This window comes from Trachemys scripta, chromosome 2 (genome assembly GCF_013100865.1).
Source record: "Trachemys scripta elegans isolate TJP31775 chromosome 2, CAS_Tse_1.0, whole genome shotgun sequence".
Taxonomy (NCBI): Eukaryota; Metazoa; Chordata; order Testudines; family Emydidae; genus Trachemys; species Trachemys scripta.
Genome location: NC_048299.1, coordinates 199,189,373 through 199,213,941, shown reverse-complemented (window position 1 = coordinate 199,213,941; position 24,569 = coordinate 199,189,373). Strand labels below are relative to the sequence as shown.

Below are 24,569 nucleotides of genomic sequence, written 5' to 3'. Positions count from 1 at the left end.
TGCTTATTTCATTAAGGCACACAAAGTACAGTGTGCACCACATGCTTCAAAATCAATTCTAATTTCCTTATTGAAAACAATGTACACACCAAGCTAGAAGTTTTTAAACAAATCCTTTTTTAAAATGAGACATCAAAAATACTTTGGACAATTTTTCAAGTATATTTTTCATATTTGCTTAACTCAAAAACAGCTGAATAGATTTTCTTCAAAGAACAGAGGCTTCCTCTTCATTTGCCAGGCCACCCTGCTCTGTCTTCCCCTGAGTCCCACCATCTCAAGGAGCCTGTAGGAGCTGCTTCTGCCTCTTCTCCACGCCCAAGTTCCTTCTAAATGGCATGCAGTGAAGGGCTAGTCATCACATCATCACATGACTTTTTGGCCGTAAGTGGTGCTACTGGATTGGGTATATTGAAAGGTCCAGCTACATGGGTGTGAACCATTTATAGCACCAGAAGAGGCCAACTATAAAGTTTTTTCTGTCCCTCAGTCAAGATATTGGTGTGATTCTGCTTGAGTTAGCTCAATGTTTTGTTGATGCTGCTTTGCAGGTACCCTTTTTGGTTGAAGTTTCTGCTGCCTGCACCAGGTAGAGCTGAGCAACATACTTGAGAATGACAAAATATTTCCCTTCCTTGGAAGATTGGGCTCTCTCTCCTTCTTTGGTGCATTGGAAGAATGCTGTACTCGTAGAGCTGCGAGGGATTTGGAATTTTCATACCGTGAGAAATTCCAACATTTGTTTTTATCCCAAATTGGGACCAAAAGTTGAAGTTGCAAAAATGTTTGTGGAATGAAAATTCTGAAAAATTGATTCAGAAATTTAAACACAAAAAGCTTTTCAACAGTCCCAAAATCTGTTCTAGTTTGGTTTGTTGAAATTACCCAACATGTTTTGTTTTGAGTCATTTCAACATAAAACTGCATTTTCTCATTGTAGCACATTGCTTTATGGGAGCTGCAGTTCAGAAACCCGAAGCCCCCATTTTCCCCTAGGGGCCTGGTTGGATTACATCTCTCATGATGCACCCACAGTCATGCGAATCCCATTACGCATCACACATAGCTTGGTCAGAGGGCAATTTTCATTGCATTATGGGAGAGAAAAGGCCTGAACTACAACTCCCATAAAGCAATGCACTGATAAGAAAATGCAATTTAATGATTTACTGAACTGATTCTAAATTAAAAATGTCAGGGCAGTTCAACAAATGAAGTATTCCAATTTGGGTTGAACCAAATTTCCTGATGAAAAAATATCAAAAATATATTAGCAAAATCAAGATATTCCCCAGAAAATGTTGATTTTTGTGGAAACTACATTGTCCATTGAAAAATCATTTTGATGGAAAATTCCCCAACCAGATCTATTTATTGGTAAGTTTCAAGGTGCCTGGATTTATGGATGTATGTGATGGAAACCTGGATTAACTATAGAGGCCATCAGAGTGGGAGAATTGTCATAGCTGGTGGAGCCCCTAAAGTGACAGATTTGGGCCAGTATTCACAAACTGGACAAGAAATGGATAATTAAACGGACCTCATCTGGTGGTAAGAACATTGTGAGGATAGGAAGGGAGTCAGGGCTTGGTACAAGTCAGAGGACTCCACAGGGCCATTTGGGATGTGCAGTTTGAGGATGTCATCTTTTTAGCTTGAGATGGGCAAAAATGGCAAAAAAATTCAAGACCCACAGGCTGAGATTTACGAAGTGGTCTAGAGGATTAGGCAATTATCTTCCCTCAAAAATAATGGAGGGTAAGTGTCAAAAACCAGAATGGTAGATCACTGGGATTTGGGGTTTAATACAGATTTAAAAACAGTATGGCCATCTCAGCTTTAAGCAAATACAAACAACAGCTTACTTGGCTTTCCACTTCACAGTTCATTAACTATAAAGGGCTTAATTTGTTTTATGTAAATCAGATCAGGGTACCTGAAAGGTGTGTTACTCTTGTATATTATTGCAGCTCCTTTAGCACAGTTATTTGAGTATGCTGACCACATCCATATTATCACTGTTATTACTATGATATAAAAAAAGCTTAACATTTTTTAATGAATTTCAGCAGAGACTGGTTATTTCTTGTTATGTCTGAGAAAAAGCCAGAATAATTTCTTCTGTTCCACCCCTACTTTTTTACAACTAACTCATAATTCAGGTTCAACCCCAGTAAATAAGGAACACAAATTTTATTGCAACTGATTGCACCTGGGTATTTTTAGAAACACTACATAATGGAAATCTTTCCTGCAGAAAGCTGCATTTGGAGAGGAGTGCCAGTTCACGTTTCAGTGCTCTAAAAAAAATAAGAAAGCTATGTGTGTGTGTATACATACACACATACACACACACACACACCCCCCTCAGCCCTTGTCAAGGCCGAGGTGTATATATATAACTTGACACACTAGGCCTATGACTTTTCCATCCATGAATAGATGTTGCTCTGATGCAACACGCTTTCAACCCCTCTGAAACTGGAATCCCTTTTGATAGGGACACTTCAGAGTCACAGAAGCTAGCAACGGTGGTCTTTGATGCTGTCCAGCCTCTGCATCAGGCATGAACAAGTAAATCTGTTGAATATCTGCATGTCTTAGATTTAGGTAGCTGCTCAGTGTTTAGAGCCCAGCATGTGGACTTTCTTCTCCACTACATCACCTTGGGGTATGGCAGAAAGATGGGAGGATTAAATTATTGTATCGGATGGAAAGTGTGTTCATTTTTGGAGTAGATTCCAGTGGGAGGGGCTCAGCATCAATGTAAAAAATACACAGTACTTTTCTTCCTTTAAGAAAAAAAAAAAAGGAAACAAAACAGCTTTTCTTGTGTATGTAACGACAGTAAGGAAAACCATTGTAATTGGGCAATGAAATATATCCTGTCCCAGGGATTCTCTCACAGAACTGGTAATAACGACAGTACAAACTTCCTCTCTCTGACTGTCTCTCTCACTTCTGAGACAGAGGAATGAGAAGACAATAAAGCCCATTGCCCAACCAGTTTTTGCCCTCTTTGCTGACCCCCAGTTTGAGAACCCCTGTTTTAGAACTATAGTGGTTTAAAAAACCTCTGAGATTTTACGTGGGTCACATATAAAACAAGCATCAGTTTTCAGCAGGTGTCAGCGTGAAAATAAACCCTATAAACTCTCCGTTTCTTAAAAAAAAAATGTTAGTGTGATCTGAGGCAGTGAAAGACTGAAGGGTTTCCCCCTCCCTTTAAGGATAACATTGGACTCTGAAATTAAGTGCAGCAGGTAGGAGATCTGACATTAATTCCAAAAGATATTGCTTGACTGTGAACTAAAATATTTTTAAGCCCTCACGACCAAACAATATAGCAAAAACGGTCAAACTAATTGAACTTTTTAATTCAGAAAAAAAAAATTGTTTTGACTAAACCACAGGTTACCCCCCAGTCGTTAGTTAATAAGATAGCATTTAATCACCCACGTTCAGCAAACCTAGAAATGGTTCACTTGCCTGCTCTTTCTTCACAGGCGTACTGTGTGCTGCCACAGCAGAGAACTGGTCTAGCGCGTTCTGATGCTCCTCACTGAGCTGCTGCTGCTGCTGGGCTTGAGGTTGTGCCCCAGGTGTCCCTTGCTGGGCAGGGGCTTCTTGCTGGTCTTGATCTTGATCCTTGGATTCAGAGTCTGATCCCGATTCTGTCGTCATGGTTGATTATGCTGTAAAACAAGATGGCCAGACCTACTCAATGTTATTCTTGCAGCTGCTGCTGCTGCTATTTTCTCTTTTTCAATTACATTTGAAAATGGAGAAAGAATCACAATTTTTTTGTCTCATTGTTTCTGGCCCTGAAAATCTAATAGTGTACAGTGGATCATATTCATTTGTGGCCCACTCTGTTTGGTTTCTTGGAAAAGCATCTCTTGATGCAGAGGACTAGAACTAATTACATTTATGAATTTTAAGGAGGTTTATGCATCCATACTTTCACTCTTTATTGTCATTTAATGACCATATTGTAGCAAAAGTACATTAATATAATAAATAATAATAATAATCAGATATAATAAATTAATAGTGTTTGAAAGCCAATGAGTAAAATTTTCTAGAGCATGTAAATGACAGAGGAGCCTAAGTCCTATTGATTTTTCTAAGCATTTAAGAGCTCCTTAGTCTCACTCAAAGTCAATGGGATACTGGCTCCTTAGTTCCCAAGTCACTTTTGAAAAAGGGACTTACGCCTTTGCAAATTTTACCCAGTATCTTTAGTGTTCATATTTAACTGTTATAGAGAGATATTGCATGAAAATTAGCCACTTTGTTGCTATGAGACATGGTTAGCTTTTAATGAAGGTGTTACTATGAGCCAAATTCTGCTCAGTGACCTGAACTAAAGGGTAGAGGGTTATACTTACACAGGTTCAGTGGATGCACATAAAAATTCATTTTGGTTCTAGAGCTATTATTGATTCTAGCACTATTTCACATTTTAAGTCAAAGGAATCTCTCTGAAACCCACACTCTCTCTAAAATCAGTATGAACTTTTTAAGTACGCTCCCCACAGTCCCACTGCCTTCAATGAGGCTTTACTTGAATGAGTAAGCAGAATTTGGCCCTATATTTTATTCAGCCCCACACGGATATGATTCAATTATACTTTCATCATTCCCCTCAATACGCCTGAATATTAAAAACAAACAAACCCAAAAACGTTATTACTTTATCCCAAGACCTCTAAACTTTGTGGGTTTTTTAAAATGGAAACGACAAGAGGCCTCAGTATGAAAAGGTGTGTGTTTGAGCTTATTTTCATTCAGTAATAAATCAACATGAAAATATTAGCAAGAAAATATTTCACATTAAAAGAACATTGTCAGCACAGGGCCTCATACCATAGAGGAACAAAACCCAGTTAAACACTGTCGCAACCATTCTACATCAAACAAGGATTTGAAAGAACAGATTCTACATTAGCACAAGTGGCACAATGAATAAATCTAACATTATCTTCAATATTTGAACCTTGTTAGCCATCACTGTCTTCTAGATCCACATCTTGATTTTAAGCTATTTAAAAAAAAATATCAGGCTCTTGCAATCTATTTCTGTTCATCAAGTCATAATTTCTTTAACCTGGTAACCATAGTTACTTTCCAATTACAAGCAATTCCACAGAACATAAAGCTGCTTATTAATTTGGTATATGAGTCCACTATCAATTCCTAGATTAAACGAATGATGCTTGCTAGTACAATAAGTTTGGTTATCTCTGTTTGTTTTTTCCATTTTAACAGCTTTATTTTTTTTCCAGACCATTTACTAGGGTTCCATTGTTTTAAATGAAAATGTTCAGTAAGGTATTTGAAAATATAATTTGATAAGTCATTTGTCTATTGGTTGACATCTTCTATACACTGAAGACCAAATTTTCAAAGGGGCTCTGTTTGTTCATGCATAGCTCTGTGTGTGCAATTTTTGTGCATTCTCTCTTATGCACATAAATGGTGAATAAATCAGTAATACTCAATGTGTTCAACTTTTGTGTAGGGTGTGTATGTAAATTCTTACACTGTATGCAACAAGTGATATGAGGCAAAAATTGTGAGAGCAAACTGACACCACACTTAGATTAAATATTTGAGGACAGATTTCCAATTACCTTATCATGTATTTATTTAGAAGGACACATATAGTTCTGTATACACTTCTTTCGCACAGGTATATAAAAATGTGTCCTTTAACAGTCTTATCATTTTAACAATATATAAATAAACTCAGAGAGGAGCAGGAGAGAGAGGAAAAAGAATGGTTGGAGGTCATTTTAAAAGGGCTGATCATGGCTCAGAGTTCAATTCATTACGCTATTCATTTTTGTTTACTTTAAAAATAAATTGTAAAATAAGGTTAATCTCTTGTTGTTTTGCATTGCCCATCTGTCACATCAGCGTGTAATGACCTATCCTTCATCTGATGCTACTACTGCCACTATTATAAACCACTGTGGTTTGCAGTGTTGTTGTAGTCGTGTTGACTCCAGGATATTAGAGAGACAAGGCAGGTGAAGTAATATCTTTTATTGGACCAACTTTGGTCAGTAAGAGAGGCAAGTTTTCCAGCTTACACAGAATTCTTCTTCAGGTCAAAACTTGGAAGAACTCAGTGTAAGCTGGAAAGCTTGCCTCTTTCACCAACAGAAGTTGGTCCAATAAAAGATATTATTTCATCACCTTTTCTCACTATTATAACCCACATTTTTAAAAAATACGGACTCTGAACAGAAAAAATCCTAAAATTTCCTCCCTCTAATTCTACACCTTCTTTTGTACAATTGAGAACATAGATATTATCTCACTACTCAAATATTCATTCAATAGCTTCAGTAACAAACTACTATATTTGGATTTTCTAGTTTACAAATATTAATGGATTAGCAACTAACCAAATTAAGTTACAACTACAAAAACCAATGAAAAATTAACTCTTAATAGCATAAAATTATCAAGAGCATTATTTATAAAGAGCATAAATTATATATAATTCACTAAAATTTTTGCTCAAGGGGCCTTATTTTCATATTAGTTACACCAGTAAGTCAGAAGCAACTCCTGAAGTTAATGGAATTACTCCTGTTTAAAATGGAATCAACCCACTGTCTTGTCAGCTGGTAGAAATCAGTGTAGCTCCAAAAAATTCACAGCCCATGACCTGTCCATGACTTTTACTATATACTCCTGCCACGGGTGCTCGGGGGGAAAGGGAATGCAGCCCAAGAGGGTGCTGTGAGTGCTTGGGTTGGGAGAGCTGGGGCACACTCCCTACCTGACTCCTGGGAAGCAGGGACCTCCAGCTCCTAGCACCACATGCTGCCTCCACTCCACCCCAAGCCCTGGTTCTGCAGTGCCCATTGGCTGGGAACTCCGGCTAATGGGAGCTGCGGGGGTCGTGCCTGCAGGTGGAGGCAGCACGTAGAGCTAGGAGCTGAGGGAAGGGAGTTCCTGTCGCCCTTCTGGGGAGCCCCCCCTCACCCCAACACCCAGCCCTGAGCCCCCCCACACCCAAATTCCTGCTGCTGGGGGGCGGGCCCAAAACTGCCCCAGCAGCAGCCGGTGTGGCTGACCCAGGGGGCTGCCCAAGCTCCTCAGGCAGCTCCTGGGCCATCCGCACAGGCCACTGCAGAAGTCACGGAGGTCACTGAAAGTCATGGATTCCGAGACTTCTGTGACCTTCATGACAAACATGGAACCCCTTTTTCTTTTTTAAGTGCACACTGCCACATGACCCAGCCAGCACAGACAAACCCTGGCTGTAGTCAAAGGGAATGCAGAAACTTCCGTGATAAGGTTGGTCAATGTGTGGAAACTTTCCAGCGGCAAGAACGCCCTGACACAGGTCGAGTCGAGGACCGCTCCGATGAACTCTATCCTCTGTACGGGCACTAACATCGACTTTTTGTCATTTACCAGTAGGTCCAGAGAGCGCACATGGCTTGAAGCACCACTACATAACATAACATAAGAACGGCCATACTGGGTCAGACCAAAGGTCCATTTAGCCCAGCATCCGGTCTACCAACAGTGGCCAATGCCAGGTGCCCCAGAGGAAGTGAACCTAATAGGTAATGATCAAGTGATCTCTCTCCTGCCATCCATCTCCACCCTCTGACAACCATTCCTTACCCATCCTGGCTAATAGCCATTAATGGACTTAACCTCCATGAATTTATCCAGTTCTCTTTTAAACCCTGTAAACCCTTCACAACCTCCTCAGGCAAGGAGTTCCACAAGTTGACTGTGCGCTGTGTGAAGAACTTCTTCCTTTTATTTGTTTTAAACCTGCTGCCCATTAATTTCATTTGGTGGCCCCTAGTTCTTATTATGGGAATAAGTAAATAACTTTTCCTTATCCACTTTCTCCACATCACTCATGATTTTATATACCTCTATCATATCCCCCCTTAGTCTCCTCTTTTCCAAGCTGAAAAGTCCTAGCCTCTTTAATCTCTCCTCATATGGGACCGCCCTTCTCTGAACCTTTTCTAGTGCCAGTATATCTTTTTTGAGATGAGGAGACCACATCTGTATGCAGTATTCAAGATGTGGGCATACCATCGATTTATAGAAGGGCAATAATATATTCGCCATCTTATTCTCTATCCCCTTTTTAATGATTCCTAACATCCTGTTTGCTTTTTTGACTGCCTTTGGACTTTAAACCTGGAGCTGCCCTTGATGAGCCAGCTGTCAAGCTACGGGTAGATCTGGATACCCCAGCGCCTGAGGTAAGCCACTACCATCAACGTGCACTTGGTAAACACTCTCGGTGCTGTCACCAGGCCGAACATGATGACTGCAAACTGGTAGTGGTGGGGCCCCACTGTAAACCGGAGGAAGCATCTGTGTCCTTGAAAGATCACTATATGGAAGTATGAGTCCTTCAAGTTGAGGGTGGCATACCAGTGTCCCGGATCCAGGGAGGGGATAACAGACGCCAGGGAAACCATGCGGAACTTTAGCTTCTTTAGGTACTTGTTGAGGTCTTACAGGTCCAGGATGGGCCATAGACCGCCCCTGGCCTTTAGGATTAAAACGTACCGGGAATAGAACCCCTTGTTCCAGTACTCGAGAGGAACTTCTTCCACCACACCCAGCTGTAGCAACATTTTTACTTACTGCATGAGGAGACTCTTGTGAGAGGAGTCCCGGAAGAGGGACAGGGAAGGTGGTTGGGAAGGGGGGGGTATAAAGGAACTGGAGGCTACAACCCTGCTCCACTGTGCTGAGGACCCAATGGTCCGAGGTTATAGCGGTCCAAGCAGAGAGGAAAAGGGAAAGGTGGTTGGAGAACACTGGGACAGATGGAGCCGGGGAACAGTCTGGTAGGTCACAGTCGGGCGCCCCCTCAAACGACCATTTGGCCCCTTGCTTGATACGGGTCGAGCCCAACTGGGCAGAGGGTGGAGCCCAGAGGCCCTGAGGCTGCTGCGGTTTGAACCGCTTATGCGCCGGGGCTGGGACATAGAGACCCAGGGTTTTCAGGTTGGTGCGGGAGTCCTTGAAGCCATGCAACTTGCTGTCCGTTTGATCCGCAAATAGGGCTTGGCCATTGAAGGGCAAGTCCTGCATTGACTGTTTGAGAAGTACTACTAAGGGTAAGTAAGAAACTACTAACTATATTACAGGTTTTCACAGTTCGCAAGAACAGAGAACGACACAACGCTAGCTGAAGCAGCAGACATTCCAACACCATCACTGGCAGCAAGAAGGAACTGAGGGTGGGGGAGCCAGCAGTCCCCTTATACCGCGCCATGCGGGCGCCACTCCAGAGGGCACTGGAGCCGGTCCCCTACAGATCCTGCTGAGGCAAAAACTTCTGGCACCAGTGCATGTGGCGAGCAAAAACACCTAATATGGAATCGACATGAGCAAGCACTCGAAGAATAAGTAGTATTTTTTTTTTGCCTTAACTTGTGTGAATGTTGTGTTCATGTATGTGAAGGACTTAGGGCTGAATACTGGTTCTGCACACATTGAAGTGGGGAAGAGAAGGACCTCCAGGAAATGTAGATAAGAACTTATGGTGGGTGTTTAGGACTATAGCGGCTCATGCTGCACCTGTCTACCCCACCCTCATCATCATCTCCATTAAGGCCCTAGGAGGGGCAGGGTTTAAAAAATACCTTTCTTATCTCCCTTGTGATAAGTGGGTTGGAAGTACCATTGACACTTTGTGTTATGATCTCCCTGGTGCACATCAATGACTCAGTGCATGGTTTTTCCACGTAGGCTGCCTACTCTCCTGCTGCCTATTGATTCTTGTGTTTGAATTTAGGTCGCTAGCATGCTGTGCATTACAGAGTGTCTAAGATCACACCGCCGAATTCATACATTTTTTTAAAAAGACAGTAAACGGCAGGAAGCAGTCGGAAACTACTGCATCGGCTCTGCAGGAGATTCTCTAATGAGAGGCAGTTCTCAGCAGGAGTAGACCCAGAACAGTAGCATCCTACACTGCCACAGTGCCCAGGCTCTAGGACACGGACGTAAGATAGGGCGTGGCCAGAGCACAGCATGTATTGGCTATCCCCAGCTAATAAATAATTCCCTTGAGATCATTACCAGTTGGCAAAGGTTAGAACTGCCCCCAGGCTGCTCTAACCTCTCTGGGAGAAAGGACAAACAGGGAGCCCTAACCAGCTCCTCGACACCACCCATTCTGCTGTAGCAAACAGATCTCACCCACAGCACAGAATCTGGCCCTGAGTTTTTTCCCCCCACCACCTCATAAGATGTATTGCATCATTCCCCTGCCTACCCCCAAACGCTGCAATTTCATTTAGCATTCCCGTTTAAAAGAAATCTACACACCAAAGCTGGCAAATATAAGCATTCCAGAGAGTTCTGAACTTAATTTAACTGTTGAAAACGGCACAGATTATAACAAAGCTTTTACGGTTATTTCATTCAGTATAAAAATATCAAAATTCATTGAAAGACCCGAGAAACTCCTGTTGTTTAGAATGTGGTTCCATAAAGCTGCCTAATACTGAGCAGGTTTAATCCACATCTTGTATTGTGCTCTCAATACGGTGCTGTGAGACAGTAAAATAATAGACTCTGTAGAAAAACAATGGGGGATTGAGCAAGAAAACAGATGTTATGGGGGGGAGGAGAAGGAAGTGAAGGAACCAAGAATATAGGATACAGAAAGTGATCAGGAGACAGTTGAGGGGGAAGGGAATGGGACTAATAGAAATTGCTGACTTCATCCACTGCTGGTTTCTATTACTACATGTATATAACAAAAATGCATACAGCTGAACTGCTATTACTGTGAATACAAACGAATGATAAATATTTCATCAAGCCATTAAGAAGCGTAGAAAGAGCCACAGAAATGGCATATTATGGTTCTCTGTAGACTAGCATTTTTGAATATTCAGGTTTACATTTCCTTGAGATTTTGACCTTTCTGAACAACTAAAGAGCCAAGTATTCATTTATCCTACTTTCATCGCTATGCATCAGCCAATATCTCCAGCCTTATGACTGAAGGCTGCAGTGAGCTCTCTCTAAAGACCTCACTGGGTACAGATGAGTTTCTGGAAAAAGCTCAAGTTACTACCTCATCACTTTCTTGTGGGGAGGGGGATCATCAGTCCCAACCCATTGCCTCAAGGGTTGCTGTGAAATGCCTTGTTTACAGGGGGGCACATGCACCATTGACCACTTAAAAGCTTCATTTAATGCTTTAAAACTCAATGTGCTTCAGGCATCAGTTCTTCAGACTTCACTTTTACTTAGCTCGAGTACAGACAAGAGAATGCATTTAATAAAAAGTTGCACTACCTGCTCACACATGAAAGGGGACGTGGATGGCTACAGTGGCCATTCACCCTTCAGGCTAACACACTGTACTGAATTAAGTGTTAAAAAGACCAACATTCTACATACCTGCTTTTGTTCATATATAATTATCATACCTCAGCACTCACAAGCAAATGACAAGTCCATCATTATATACATTAGAAAATTAGAAATGCAAGAGATTCACTAGAGCAACAAGCCCATCCCATGCAAGAGCCTTTCCTCCAGCTCCCACCCATTTATTTTGCCACCTCAGAGAAATAAAAACTAACTCTATGCAATACTCTACAAAATAGAGGGGGGAAATCCCTACACCTCACATTATACAACATAATTTGACGCAGGCATGTAGATAATTCTAATTTCCATGGCATCTTAACGAGAATTCAATAAAAAAAAAATCAACTGCTTCTGCTTTACATTATATGGTGACAGTTAAACTATTCAAGAAATACCATGCACCATTGCTTTATACACTCATGAATCTATTGTATGAGGAGAAAGATGTAGCTTTAGGTAATTATGCCTTTACAGTAAGTGGATATTTTCCCCATTTTTACTGGTTTCGGTATTTCTATATCTTCCCCTACCACCCAGTATCAAAAAAGAAAGGAGAAAAGCATTTGAAACAGAGAAGATGAAGATTTCAAAGTCAGTTGGAAAAATTCAGTATTGTCCGTGCCTACCTTTTCCATCATTTGCCATTAGTTTATACAAGTAGCTAATGCATTATTTTTGAAAATGGCTCTTAAGTTACAACTGTAAAGATGATCAGTCTCAACAAGGCACAAAAATGTTACTGCCCATTTTCATATTCAGTTTCGATGCCAGTTCATTTTTGTAAACCCGTCCAGAATGAAGATTTTTTTTAAATGTAATCAATCATTTAGACTATGAATGTCACAAGCAGACAGCTGGCAGAGCGCATGCATAACGAGGTGCTTGGGTGACTACTTTTCCCATGTGTCTTTAGTTATCATACCAGATCAGCGTACAGTTTCCATCCATATAGGAACTATTCAAATATTTCCAATTTTAACAGCAATTTTCAAGAACAGTACATGACATTTTTTGAATGCTGGATTAAAGTAATTGGGCTAAATTCACCAGTGAGGAAACTCCACTGATCTCGGTGAAGTCATGCACATAAAAAGGATATTCAAATGTTAGTCAGGCTAGACAAAGCGAGTTTCAGCAATAGCCCTAGACTGTGTATTGCAATTAATATTGTCTCATTTCCTCATTCCCCTTAATATCAATGTTTAGGGTGTTAAAAAGACAACAGCTTCAGGCCTACTGGGTAGCATGAGTCTCCCACTGACTTTACTGATGTGAGGATTTCATTCATGGTCCCTTCCCTGAAGTGCTTACAATATAAGCAGGCAATATACAGACTCGGGATGGAGCAAAGGGGTGCAACATATGAGCAAAATGAAAAGGTGTGGCTAGGTACAATTCTAGTGCCAATTTTAAGTCTATATTCCTGTTGTTTCCTATTCTCCCTCCCGCCCCCAACAGGCACAGCTCAGGTTTCCCAACTTTGTTCTTTCTCCCCCTACAGACCCTCATATGCTGCCATTACCCACAGGCACGTAAGGACTGAGACAGTAGGAGCATTAATCAATCAGAAGAAACTCTCTAAGGCCTTGATCCTCCCAGGTGACCTGCATGGGTGGACCCCTGCACCCACGGAGTCCCACTAAAATAAATGGAGCTTTATGTGAGTTCCGGGGTCTGCCAACAGAGATCAACTAGGAGGATCAAGGCCTAAAATTTTCCAACTTAATTTTACTAGAGTTTTCTGAATGTTCTATTTCAGCCGCCTGAGAAATTAGGTGGGTTTGCCATGGCAGGACAATGTTATTAGGTTTCACCCTGAGTTAAGCAGGCAAAAACGTCCCTGCCCCTTAAAATGGATTATTCACTTGATGGTTTTTAAATCTTAAATGAACCAAACAATATAGTAGAATCTCTATGGACAGTAATTCCATGCTTTAATAATAAGAATATAGCAGTAGAGATATATTACCGATCACCTGCCCAGGATGGTGACAGTGATGGTGAAATGCTCGGGGAGGTTAGAGAGGTTATTCAAATTAAAAACTCAGTAATAATGGGGGATTTCAACTATCCCCATATTGACTGGGTACATGTCACCTCCGGATGGAATGCAAACAAAGTTTCTTGACACACACCTTAAATAACTGCTTCTTAGTCCTGGAACCCACAAGGGGAGAGGCAATTCTTGATTTAGTCCTAAGTGGAGCACAGTATCTGGCTCAAGAGGTGAATATAATTGGACTGCTTGGCAATAGTGACCATAATATAATTAAATTTAACCTCCCTCTGCAGGAGAAACCACCATAGCAGCCCAACACTATAGCATTTAATTTCAGAAAGGGGAACTATACCAAAATGAGGTTAGTTAAACAGAAATAAAAGGTACAGCGCCAAAAGTGAAATCCCTACAAGCTGCATGGAAACTTTTTAAAGACAACATACAAGATGTTCACTTAAATGTATACCCCAAATTAAAAAACAATAAGAGAAACAAAAAAGTGCCACTGTGGCTAAACAACAAAGTAAATGAAGCAGTGAGAGGCAAAAAGTCATCCTTTAAAAAGTCAAATCCTAGTGAGGTAAATAGAAAGGAGCATAAACCCTGGCAAATGAAATGTAAAAATATAATTAGGAAGGCCAAAAAAGAATTTGAAGAACAGCTAGCCAAAAGGACTCAAAAAGTAATAGCAAAAAAATTTTTAAGTACATCAGAAGCAGGTAGCCTGCTAAACAACCAGTGGGGCCACTGGACAATCAAGATGCTAAAGGAGCACTCAAGGATGATAAGGCCATTGCAGAGATACTAAATGAATTCTTTACATCTGTCTTCACAGCTGAGGATGTGAGGGAGATTCCCAAACCTGAGCCATTCTTTTTAGGTGACAAATCTGAGGAAACATCCCAGATTGAGATGTCCTCATAGGAGGCTTTGGAACAAATTGATAAGCTAAACAGTAATGTCACCAGGATCAGATGGTATTCACCCGAGAGTTCTGAAGAAACTCAAATGTGAAATTGCAGAACTACTGACTGTAGTCTGTAACCTATCATTTAAATCAGCTTCTGTACCAAATGACTGGAGGATAGCTAATGTGACACCAATTTTTAAAAAGGGCTCCAGAGGTGATCCCGGCAATTACAGGCTGGTAATCCTGACTTCAGTACCGGGCAAACTGGTTGAAACTATAGTAAAGAACAAAATTGTCAGACATATAGATGAACATAATTTGTTGGGGAAGAACCAACATGGTTTTTGTAAAGGGAAATCATGCCTCACCAATCTACTAGACTTCTATGAGGGGGTCCACAAGCATGTGGACAAAGGGGATCCAGTGGATATAGTGTACTTAGATTTTTCAGAAAGCTTTTGACAAGGTCCCTCACCAAAGGCTCTTAAGTAAAGTAAGCTGTCATGGGATAAGAGGGAAGGCCTTCTCATGAACTGGTAACTGGTTAAAAGATAGGAAACAAAGGGTAGAAATAAATGGTCAGTTTTCAGAATGGAGAGAGGTAAATAGTGGTGTCCCCCAGGGGTCTGTACTGGGACCAGTCCTACTCAACATATTCATAAATAATCTGGAAAAATGGGTAAACAGTGAAGTGGCAAAATTTCCCGATGATACAAAATTGCTCAAGACAGTTAAGTCCCAGGCCGACTGCAAAGAGCTACAAAAAGATCTCTCAAAACTGGGTGACTGGGCAACAAAATGACAGATGAAATTCAATGTTGATAAATGCAAAGTAATGCACGTTGGAAAACATAATCCCAACTATACATATAAAATGATGGAGTCTAAATTGGCTGTTACCACTCAAGAAAGAGATCTTGGAGTCATTGTGGATAGTTCTTTGAAAACATCCACTTAATGTGCAGCGGCAGTCAAAAAAGAGAACAGAATGTAAGGAATCAATGAGAAAGTGACAGATAATAAGATAGAAAATATATTGCCTCTATATAAATCCATGGTATGCCCACATCTTGAATCCTGCATGCATATGTGGTTGCCCCATCTCAAAAAAGATGTATTGGAATTGGAAAAGGTTTAGAAAAGGGCAACAAAAATGATTAGGAGTATGGAACGGCTGTCCTATGAAGAGAGATTAGTAAGACTGACTTTTCAGCTTGGAAAAGAGACGACTAAGGGGGGATATGATAGAGGTTTATAAAATCATGACTGGTGTGGAGAAAGTAAATAAGGAAATGTTATTTACTCTCTCATAATACAAGAACGAGGGGTCACCAAATGAAATTAATAGGCAGCAGGTTTAAAAACAAACAAAAGGAAGTATTTTTTCACACAACGCACGGTCAACCTGTGGAATTCCTTGCCAGATGTTGTGAAGGCCATGACGATAACAGGCTTCTAAAAAGATCTATATAAGTTCATGGAGGATAGGTCTATCAATAGCTATTAGCCAGGATGGACAGGAATGGTGTCCCTAGCCTCTGTTTGCCAGAAGCTGGGAATGGGTGACAGGAGATGGATCACTTGATTACCTGTTCTGTTCATTCCCTCTGGGGCACCTGGCATTGGCCACTGTCGGAAGACAGGATACTGGGCTAGATGGACCTTTGGTCTGACCCAGTATGGCCATTCTTATGTTTATATTTTAATGTATTGGGTGATCATGTTAGCTGGCTCTAAATATAAAGCATTTTCTGTAATGGCAAGTAACAGGCTTTCCAATTTTGAGCTTCACTTACGCAAACCATTGGCTTTTTGAAGTAATTACTACTGCCTCCCCCAAACAAATAAAACCAGAAATTGTGGCATCAGCTAGCCATAATTTTATATTTTACCTTTTCTAGGTTTCCCATGCTTCTTTATGGTTTAATCCCCTGCTACAGATTACAAGAATCCTGTTCATTTGGCAAAGTTAACTGGACCATAATAGCCATACTTCAAAATACATTTTTAATAATGGCACTATGAAAACATTCCTGTAGCTCTAACAAGACTACAGTCTGCCAGATGATCAAATTGGGAGATACTGCTGAAATGTGCTTTTGCTGCTGGAGGTATCGCTAAAACTCAAATATGTACCACAAAACAGCCCACTGATGTGGCATCAAACATATAACTCCTCCCTATCAACTTCTAAAATGTACCAGCTGTTAAACAATTTGCTGGATTCAAATCAAGTTCTACAGATGGTGTGGGAGCAAAAACTTCCATATACTAAGCAGTCAGAATGGAAATGCATTATTTAGGAGAACATTTATGATGGACCCATGGAGTTGCATATTACAGCAATCTCATTTAAAATCCTTGAGCAAATGGGACACCGTCCCAGTTTCACAGAATGGGTTCACTTTTGCTCAGTTACTTGCTAAAGATGCTTTATGGAACACGGAACACAGTATATATGCTATTGGAACATACAATAGTTCTGTTTTAGCTAAGTTTCTACAGATGATCAACTCCACTGTCAATGAAGACCAAACACCTTGTCTCTTCCCTGATATCCTGAAGCAGGACATTGAAACTTTTTCCAATAATAGATCTGGTACACAAATGGGTCTTTAACTGTTTCTTTAAAGTAGGTGTAAAGACTAAGACTGGCATCTTATAAAGTCCATCATTGAGAAGCGGATCAAGTCAATTCTGAAAATTGCTATTTTTGAAGGGGATGCTTTTGTACTTTTCACTTACAGATCTAAAAGTGCTCCATCATGAAGAAAGGTTATTATTATTAGCTCAATTTTCCAACCCAATGCCCTATACACTGGATCACGCTACCTCGGATATAGAATGCATCTGGCCAAATCTGTCTTCTTCCTAGATCTGCTGGAGTAGAAGTAAATGAGGTTATAATTCAGACATAAATTCATCTTGTTGTCCACAGACTTGAAACTGTTGATCACAGTCTCCTTTAAACATTTTTAAACGCTGGGGCATCATTTGCTATGGGGGAAAGAGGAGCAGTTGCACTCTTTTGCCCTCCAGACTTTTCACAAGCCTATATGCTCCATTATGTCGTCTTCTTTTTGCCCCACCAGACTTTGCAGGATGTAATTCAATATTCTATTTGCTGACCCAACTTTCCCTCCCCATCCCCCTGCCAAATTTTTCTGAAATGACCCCCATTTAATGGGGAACATAAATTCTGACATTTCCATACTCAGTGAGTGACCTTGCAACTTCAATAGTGTTCTTTTCAGTTATTCTCATATACAATTTCCAATTTTTTTTTAAAAGTTCAAACAAATTATTTTATATGCAATTGTGGTATGCATCACAGAACCGTCAGCTTGAGCCGCAGGACTAACTATATTATTATTACCTTGTGGCAGGAGAAGATTTATCACAGGGAACTAGCCAAATCTGCATCTCTCGGCCTTGACATAGGTTACTCCCGTTAGCAAAGGAGAATGAATGTCTTCTCAAATGCTTTTGTTACCCAACAAAACATGTCCACAGAGAACGGGGACACAACCAGCCTTTGCTGAGCATTGGCACCTGTTGAATTGGCCTTGTATGATTTATATTTCGTGTTCAACTCACATATCTGTTTGCACTGCATCATTTCAAAACATTGGGTCAGATATACTTGTGCACTAGGATCAGCATCCTCCAGATCAGAGCACAACAGACAAATGAAGAATTCAGACTATTTCTTCTTCCTTTTTATTTCTGACTCTTTGGTAGGTGGTTTCAGAGAAAAAGAGCTAGGAGAATTGTACCAGCTTCCCTCTTAGGGAGGGCTTATCAGATCTGTCCAATAATGTGTCTGTAGTCTCAAAGTTTACCGGTAACAATCAATTTTTATATCCTAACATGTTACCCAAACTTTTCAGGAATCAAAGAAGAAAGCTGAAACTGCAAAGAATTCTGAGAAGTGCTCCCTTCCAGATCCCAACAAACTTCTCCTAACAGCCATGTTTGCTTGCTAACCAAATGACAAAGTAGAAAATAAGGGATTTCACTTTTCTTCTTTTCTGCTAACTCCACATACTGCCTTCCAGCAAATCATCTTACTCTTCTGTGGGGGTGGAAACCTTGGCATCTAAGATTCACATGTCTATTGCACCTCAAACTAAAAATGACATAACCTAATTACTCCCTAGATGTCCTCTTCAAAATCACAAATTTCTTACCCAATCCCACAAAAATGTATACATGTGCTTAATTTTACATATTGTGAAATCAGTGGGAATATTCACAATGCTTAAAATTAACCACATATACACATTTTTGCAGGACCAGGCCACGGAAACTGTCCTTAGTCTACAAAAGAGTAAAATTCTGTTCCATAAAGAGCACTTTGATTGGTTTTTTTATTCTACCATTTTTAACCTCTCACTGCTTGCTGAGCTAACCTTAGCTAAAAGAAAAATGTAAAATCCTATTTAGGTTTGATGGTTGACAATACCAATATAAAATAAGCACATTTTATTTTCTGAGAGTTGCATATACTGATCTCTCTACATTAAATTTGTTCAATAAACAAAACACAGCAACTTTGTAAGAATACACAGGAGCTGTATGACTGCCTCCAAACACTGGAGACTGATCCAACTCAGTGCCAAGTTAGTGGGCATTACTTAGTGGAGAAGAAGAATTTTAGTTTAACAGTTTATGTATCAAAACTTCTCTACTTTTTGAAGGACAAATATTTCTACATATATTTTCAGCAGAATTATATTAGTTAAGTGTGTAGGGCAGAAAGTTTGGGGTCATTTCAACATGCCTTCTATTTACACATTGGTCATGATAATAAGCCCATTGAAGCCAATGGAAAAACTCTCATTGACTTAAATGGAATTTGGATCAGGCCTAATGTGAGATGTATTGGGGGGGGGGGGGAGCTGTAAACTCTCTAGTAATATTTTGGACTGAATTAGTCATCTATATAAGTCAGATTTTCCTGCCTAGTTTGTTGATTATATTTCTTAGTCAAACAAAGCAGAATATATTAAGTATTTCATAACAGAACAACACTGAAGTACTCTCCAACCATGGTTTAAAAATGGTAAATTTTGTCAGACAAGACCCAGTTGAAGCAAACTCGAGTAGGTGTTTTCTCTTTTGTTTACCTCTGCTTATTTATTAAAATGTGCTAGTGAATGCAACTACTTAGAAATATTTCCTCCCTCCCCTTCAGTTATCGGCCTTCGATCTAACAATGATACAAGAAATAATGAATAATTGTTTGGCCAGTCTATTGCAGTACTATACACACATCTAATATTTTAGGGAGGGGGAGGGGGAATCTCTCTTTCTTGTCTGGTTTTAAGAGCTCTTAGGACATATGGTGACCTGAGTTGCAGTGCAGACAATATCATAATTTATTAATAAATTAGGAGTAAATCCATGTCCATGAGAAAGGCAGAAGATGGTTTATACCATTCACTGGCTTCTATCCCACTCAAGAACATTTAAATATATATTACTTCTTTCTACCTGTCACTTCTTGTAACATGTTTAGATTAATTGAGATGCAATCCAGAGTTCAGAGACTACTGCAACATCAGAAAGGGTTTCTGAGAGATGCTATTTGCAACAAAAGAGTCTTCAGATTTCCTTAAACATGCTGGCAAATGCCTGCTTTCAACCCTTGTTGAACCAAGTATTAGAATGGCAAACATAGATTAAATCTTCATGTTATTCTGTGCATTTTACACTTCAATATGCTCATTTAAAGTATTATATGTTAGGCTTCAGAACTAAAAAATGCTCAGCCACTGGCTGATTTTTTTCCTTTATGCTCACTGGTCCAAGCCCAGTATGTTTCGATTTTATGGGTTCTTAATTTTGTTCTGCGCTGCCAAAGCATTTCTATTAGATGCAGTGTATGTGACTTCTTCTTTAAAAAAAAAAAAAAATCACATCATTTTGATTACACTCAGACAGCATTCGAGCTATGAGGGGACCAAGCACAGTGCAGTTTCATTGTAGGGGAAGGCTGAGAAATATTTTGAGAGGCTACATGGGAGGTTGACACACCCTGCAGAGTTCAACTCCATAGCAATTTCCTCTTCATCTCCTCACTACAGGAATTTGTGACAAGGAAAAGCAGAGAAGCCATAAACATGGAGCTGAAGGATGTGCCACTAACTAGAACTTTCCACCACCACAGGACAGGGGCGCAGGAACCTTAGGAAACAGTGCAGCCCCAAGGCTGCACTAGCAACTATGGAGTGGTTTGGCTGCTTTTCCTTTTCCTCCATCTCCTCTGTTTCAGCAATTAAATATCTTCAATTGACAGCAGACCCTAAGAAACAATCAGCCAAAAAAACTTAGTTTATCTGAAAGCGGGTTATCCACAGCAATCATCATTTGGATGAGATGCCAGACAACTGGCTGACACACAATTACATGATGCGTTCCCATAAACTGGCACACCAGTTGCTAAACAATGACTGTCATTCTAAAGATTCTTCTGGTGAAAGCTTAGAGAAAAGTTCCCTCAAGCTGTGATTAGCAGATGTTATTGTGGACTTGGGTGTTTAGGAGTTCTTAACAGGAAAAGCAACCAGAATATTTTAGGGATGTAGATACAGGATTTTTGTATAATCAAACTCCATTAATACTGATAAAACAGGGCACATGACGGAGCCTTTTGCACCGAGATAACTTCTTATCATTAGAGTTGCTGTTGTAATTGATATGATTTTCCTAGCTTTGGTACATCAGGCAGAGGAAGAAAAGAATCAGATAAAACCCCCACCATCAGCCCATAAGCTGAGAGAGGGAGTTACAAAAAAAACAAACGAACAAAAAACACACACATCTGAAACACCCTGAACCCAAGATTTCTCCCTACTTTAAGACTGACTCATGGTATTTTGGATTCCAGGGAGAGACTGAGCTGCCAATGCCGAACACCAACTCACTTTATCGTTTGACTACCATTAGTCTTCTTACTGACATAAGGAATGTGGGAATGCTTTCCTTAAGTAATAAGGAGGTTAAAGTGTAAAAATTTTCACCATACTCAAGACTGCACTATATTTTCTTTGGATTTTGTTCATTTGCACTTCAGAAAGACAGGAAATTCTGGCGGCAAATTCTTGTCCAGCATTTTAAATACCAAGTGAAGTGCTTTACTTCCACTGCCAGACAGTTTACCAAGGAACATAAGCACTTTAAGAAAAAGAGGTGTAAATATTTTTGTCCTTTTCTGTCAAGTGGAAAGCAGTTGCACTAGACTCATAGCCAACAATCACTCACTTCTGCAAAAGAGCTTCAGTTTTGGATGTAGGCCTGAGCTTACAATCCTTCCTCACATGAGTAGTCCCACTGAACACTCATGTGAGTAGTGAATATTTGTGGGAGTAAGGGTTGCAGGATCATGAGCCAGGTGGCTACACTAGCAAGCAGCTTTGGACTACAAGTATAACAGACAATATGAAATATTATAAATGCGCAATACTAAACTAAAACTGTTAATTCTTTTTCAGCAAGTCAGTTGCACTGACTTATTTCTTAGCTATACATTTAATATTAGTATTCACACTCAAATTCCTCCAGGGATAACTATTCGAATATCCAGAGACCTGATACGCTACAAAAAGTGTGCTATGTATGTGATTATGTTGGTTCCTTTTTTACTTACAATACATTGTCTTGAGATTGTGTATTTTTTTGACTCTCCAAATAAGATCATGTGCGATATATTTAATATATTAAAATAATGGCTAGATATTTAGATTAGCTTGTACCCGGGAATGAACTTTCACACCAATGTACCAATGCTTCCACACCATAAGATCTATAATAGAGATGCTGCAGATCTGTTATACTTCTTATTAATTTAATGAAGACAGATCTTAACACACCTTATTTCCTTTGATAAGTAATAACATCGCTTTAAATGCCATTATTCTCTGAGATATTTAGTGTAAAAATCCTGATGAAATGACATTACTACACATGTACTATAACCAGCATGCAAAATTCAGTAATCTGGACATGTTATTGTTCCCCTCCTCCTCCCAAAGAACTAGCAACAGTGATTAGAGCTTATCATGAATTAATCATTTGCCAATTTAAAAACAATTATTCAGTTATACAAGCGTAAAAAATATTTTGATCAACTTATTTTGGGAGAACTTGCATTTAAAAAGGAAAAAAGTACTTTGAAGGTTCTGGCCAGATCAAATTATTTTATGGAATAATTAACTACCCCACACTCAAGAAAAAAAGGCATTAAGGGAATACCGACCCAACCTCAACTATGCAGTGATGCTAGTGGGCACTATTAATAGAAACTGGAGGATTTCCCCATGCCATTTGCTGTCAAGAGCACAAGGATTTGGAATTACCTAATTTTAACCATTAATGCAGATTCCCAGCACAACTGCAATTATAATTAGCATTTTGATAACCAAATTCAAGGTGCAAAATGCTTATTCTCTAGTTTTTATTTATATCTGGCCATGTGCAAGTGCTGTCATGCAGTTCCATGCTTTAACTTTGAATAGGGAGCAAACCAACACACTTGTTTGTGAAATGAACACATATTTTTCTCCCTTACACACAAGTCTTCTCTTGCATAAGCTCTTAAAATGATTTCATATAAATCAGTTTCATATATCAAGAACCAAATAAGCTGGGGCTTTAAAATGTTTAAAGCCACCATATGTTGGACACTTCACTTTATTTTTATTCTACGTTCACTTCGCCTCTTTGAGGCCTGCGGCAAACAGCTGTCATTAACATTCACCCCTTCTGCTAACACTTCCCTTAATCCCTGAAGGGCTCCCCAGCCTATAATTAAACTTTCCAGCTGCCACGCTCATAGATGGTACCAATATGCATCACTTGGTTTATAATATTTCCTAAAAAAAGCTCTTTTTACTGTTTTTAAGAGCCAGGCACCGGAACCACACCCCTTTTGATATTCAAGTTTTGTATTAAATGCGCTCATTATCTTCTAAATCAGGTAATCTTTTATTAATGAATTTAATTTTAAAAAGTGGATTTATTAATAGCCTGAGTGCGAAAAAGAACTGAAGAATGGTGAATGAAAGTGGGTAAACTCTTCCACATTATGAATGGCAAAACATTCTGAAAAGAACAACATACCCACAACCATTTCCAAAAATGTTCAGTTTAATTCTAAAGTTCAGACACCAGTACTGCCATGAAATAGCTCGGGTGTGGAAGACCATTGTGAATAAATGCAAGCAAAAGACCAAACATCTTACTTTGCACCTTTTAATTTGGATTAGGATCATATATATATCCAACCACGAAGAGACTGCTTATCTCACATCAGTAAATATCCTGTCTTCTGAATAGAGGTAAATAAACTTAATTTTCCTGAATTTGAGTCCATCTGAACATCATGGCTGCAAAATTTTGATTTACTTAAACATTACTCAATTGGCAACTGAAAAAGGAGAGAAAATGGTTGAAATAAAAAGAAACCAAATACTCTGTTTATATGACACACATCAACTACGATAACTACTTGTGACAACTTAGCTTTTTGGATAGGGGGTATTATGCTATCCTTTGTACAGTACATAGCACAGAAACAGTAGGAAAAACATTACACAACTGACAGATAAAAAAGCCAAACTTAGATTAGATGAGTGTCCACAAAATAAAATACAGCTTGAGAGGTTTGCAAAACCTATCACACGCTCTTGCTTCTAATTCATTGTGTTGCTAGCAACAAGGCTGTGCAGTAGCTTATTTTCAAACTGCAGATCTTGTACTTCATACATTAGAAATCAGGATGGAGCACTCAGAAGTTTCAGAATACAAACAAGCAACACTGCTTTACTGTTGAAGTGCTACTCTTACGAATTAAAAAAAAAAAAAAAAGCTAGATCAAAGTATTCAATTATCTCTGACGTACTAGGCAAGACTTAAAGCCAAAGCATGTTGTGATTTTTAAATGTTTTAAGACAAGACAAGGGAGTAACTGACCTAGAACGTTCAACAACAGGCTAAATAATTGGTTCATGGTAATATTTTATTGGGATTGTTGATGGACATTTGCCAGTCTTATTGTGAATAGACTGGCAAATGTCCATCAACAATCCCAATAAAATATTACCATGAAGCAATTATTTAGCCTGTTGATGAACATTCTAGGTCAGTTACTCCCTTGTCTTGTCTTAAAACATTTAGAAGTCACAACATGCTTTGGCTTTAAGTCTTGCCTAGTACGTCAGAGATAATTGAATACTTTGATCTAGCTTTTTTTTTTTT

At 39.5% G+C, this 24,569-nt stretch overlaps 1 protein-coding gene across 31 annotated transcripts in view; it reads right to left on the bottom strand.

Annotated features, from left to right (window-relative positions):
* The window catches only part of EPB41L3 (erythrocyte membrane protein band 4.1 like 3), a 192,879-nt gene that overhangs the window by 83,190 nt on the left and 85,120 nt on the right, over positions 1-24,569 (bottom strand). For 29 of the 31 annotated variants that reach the window (XM_034762662.1, XM_034762663.1, XM_034762659.1 and 26 more), the window contains one exon: positions 3,490-3,695. In XM_034762662.1, the coding sequence (XP_034618553.1) occupies positions 3,490-3,684 (195 nt within the window). In that variant the 5' untranslated portion in view covers positions 3,685-3,695. Of the gene's footprint in view, positions 1-3,489; positions 3,718-24,569 lie in introns of all 31 variants that reach the window. The other 2 variants (XM_034762672.1, XM_034762660.1) reach the window with 2 other exon arrangements.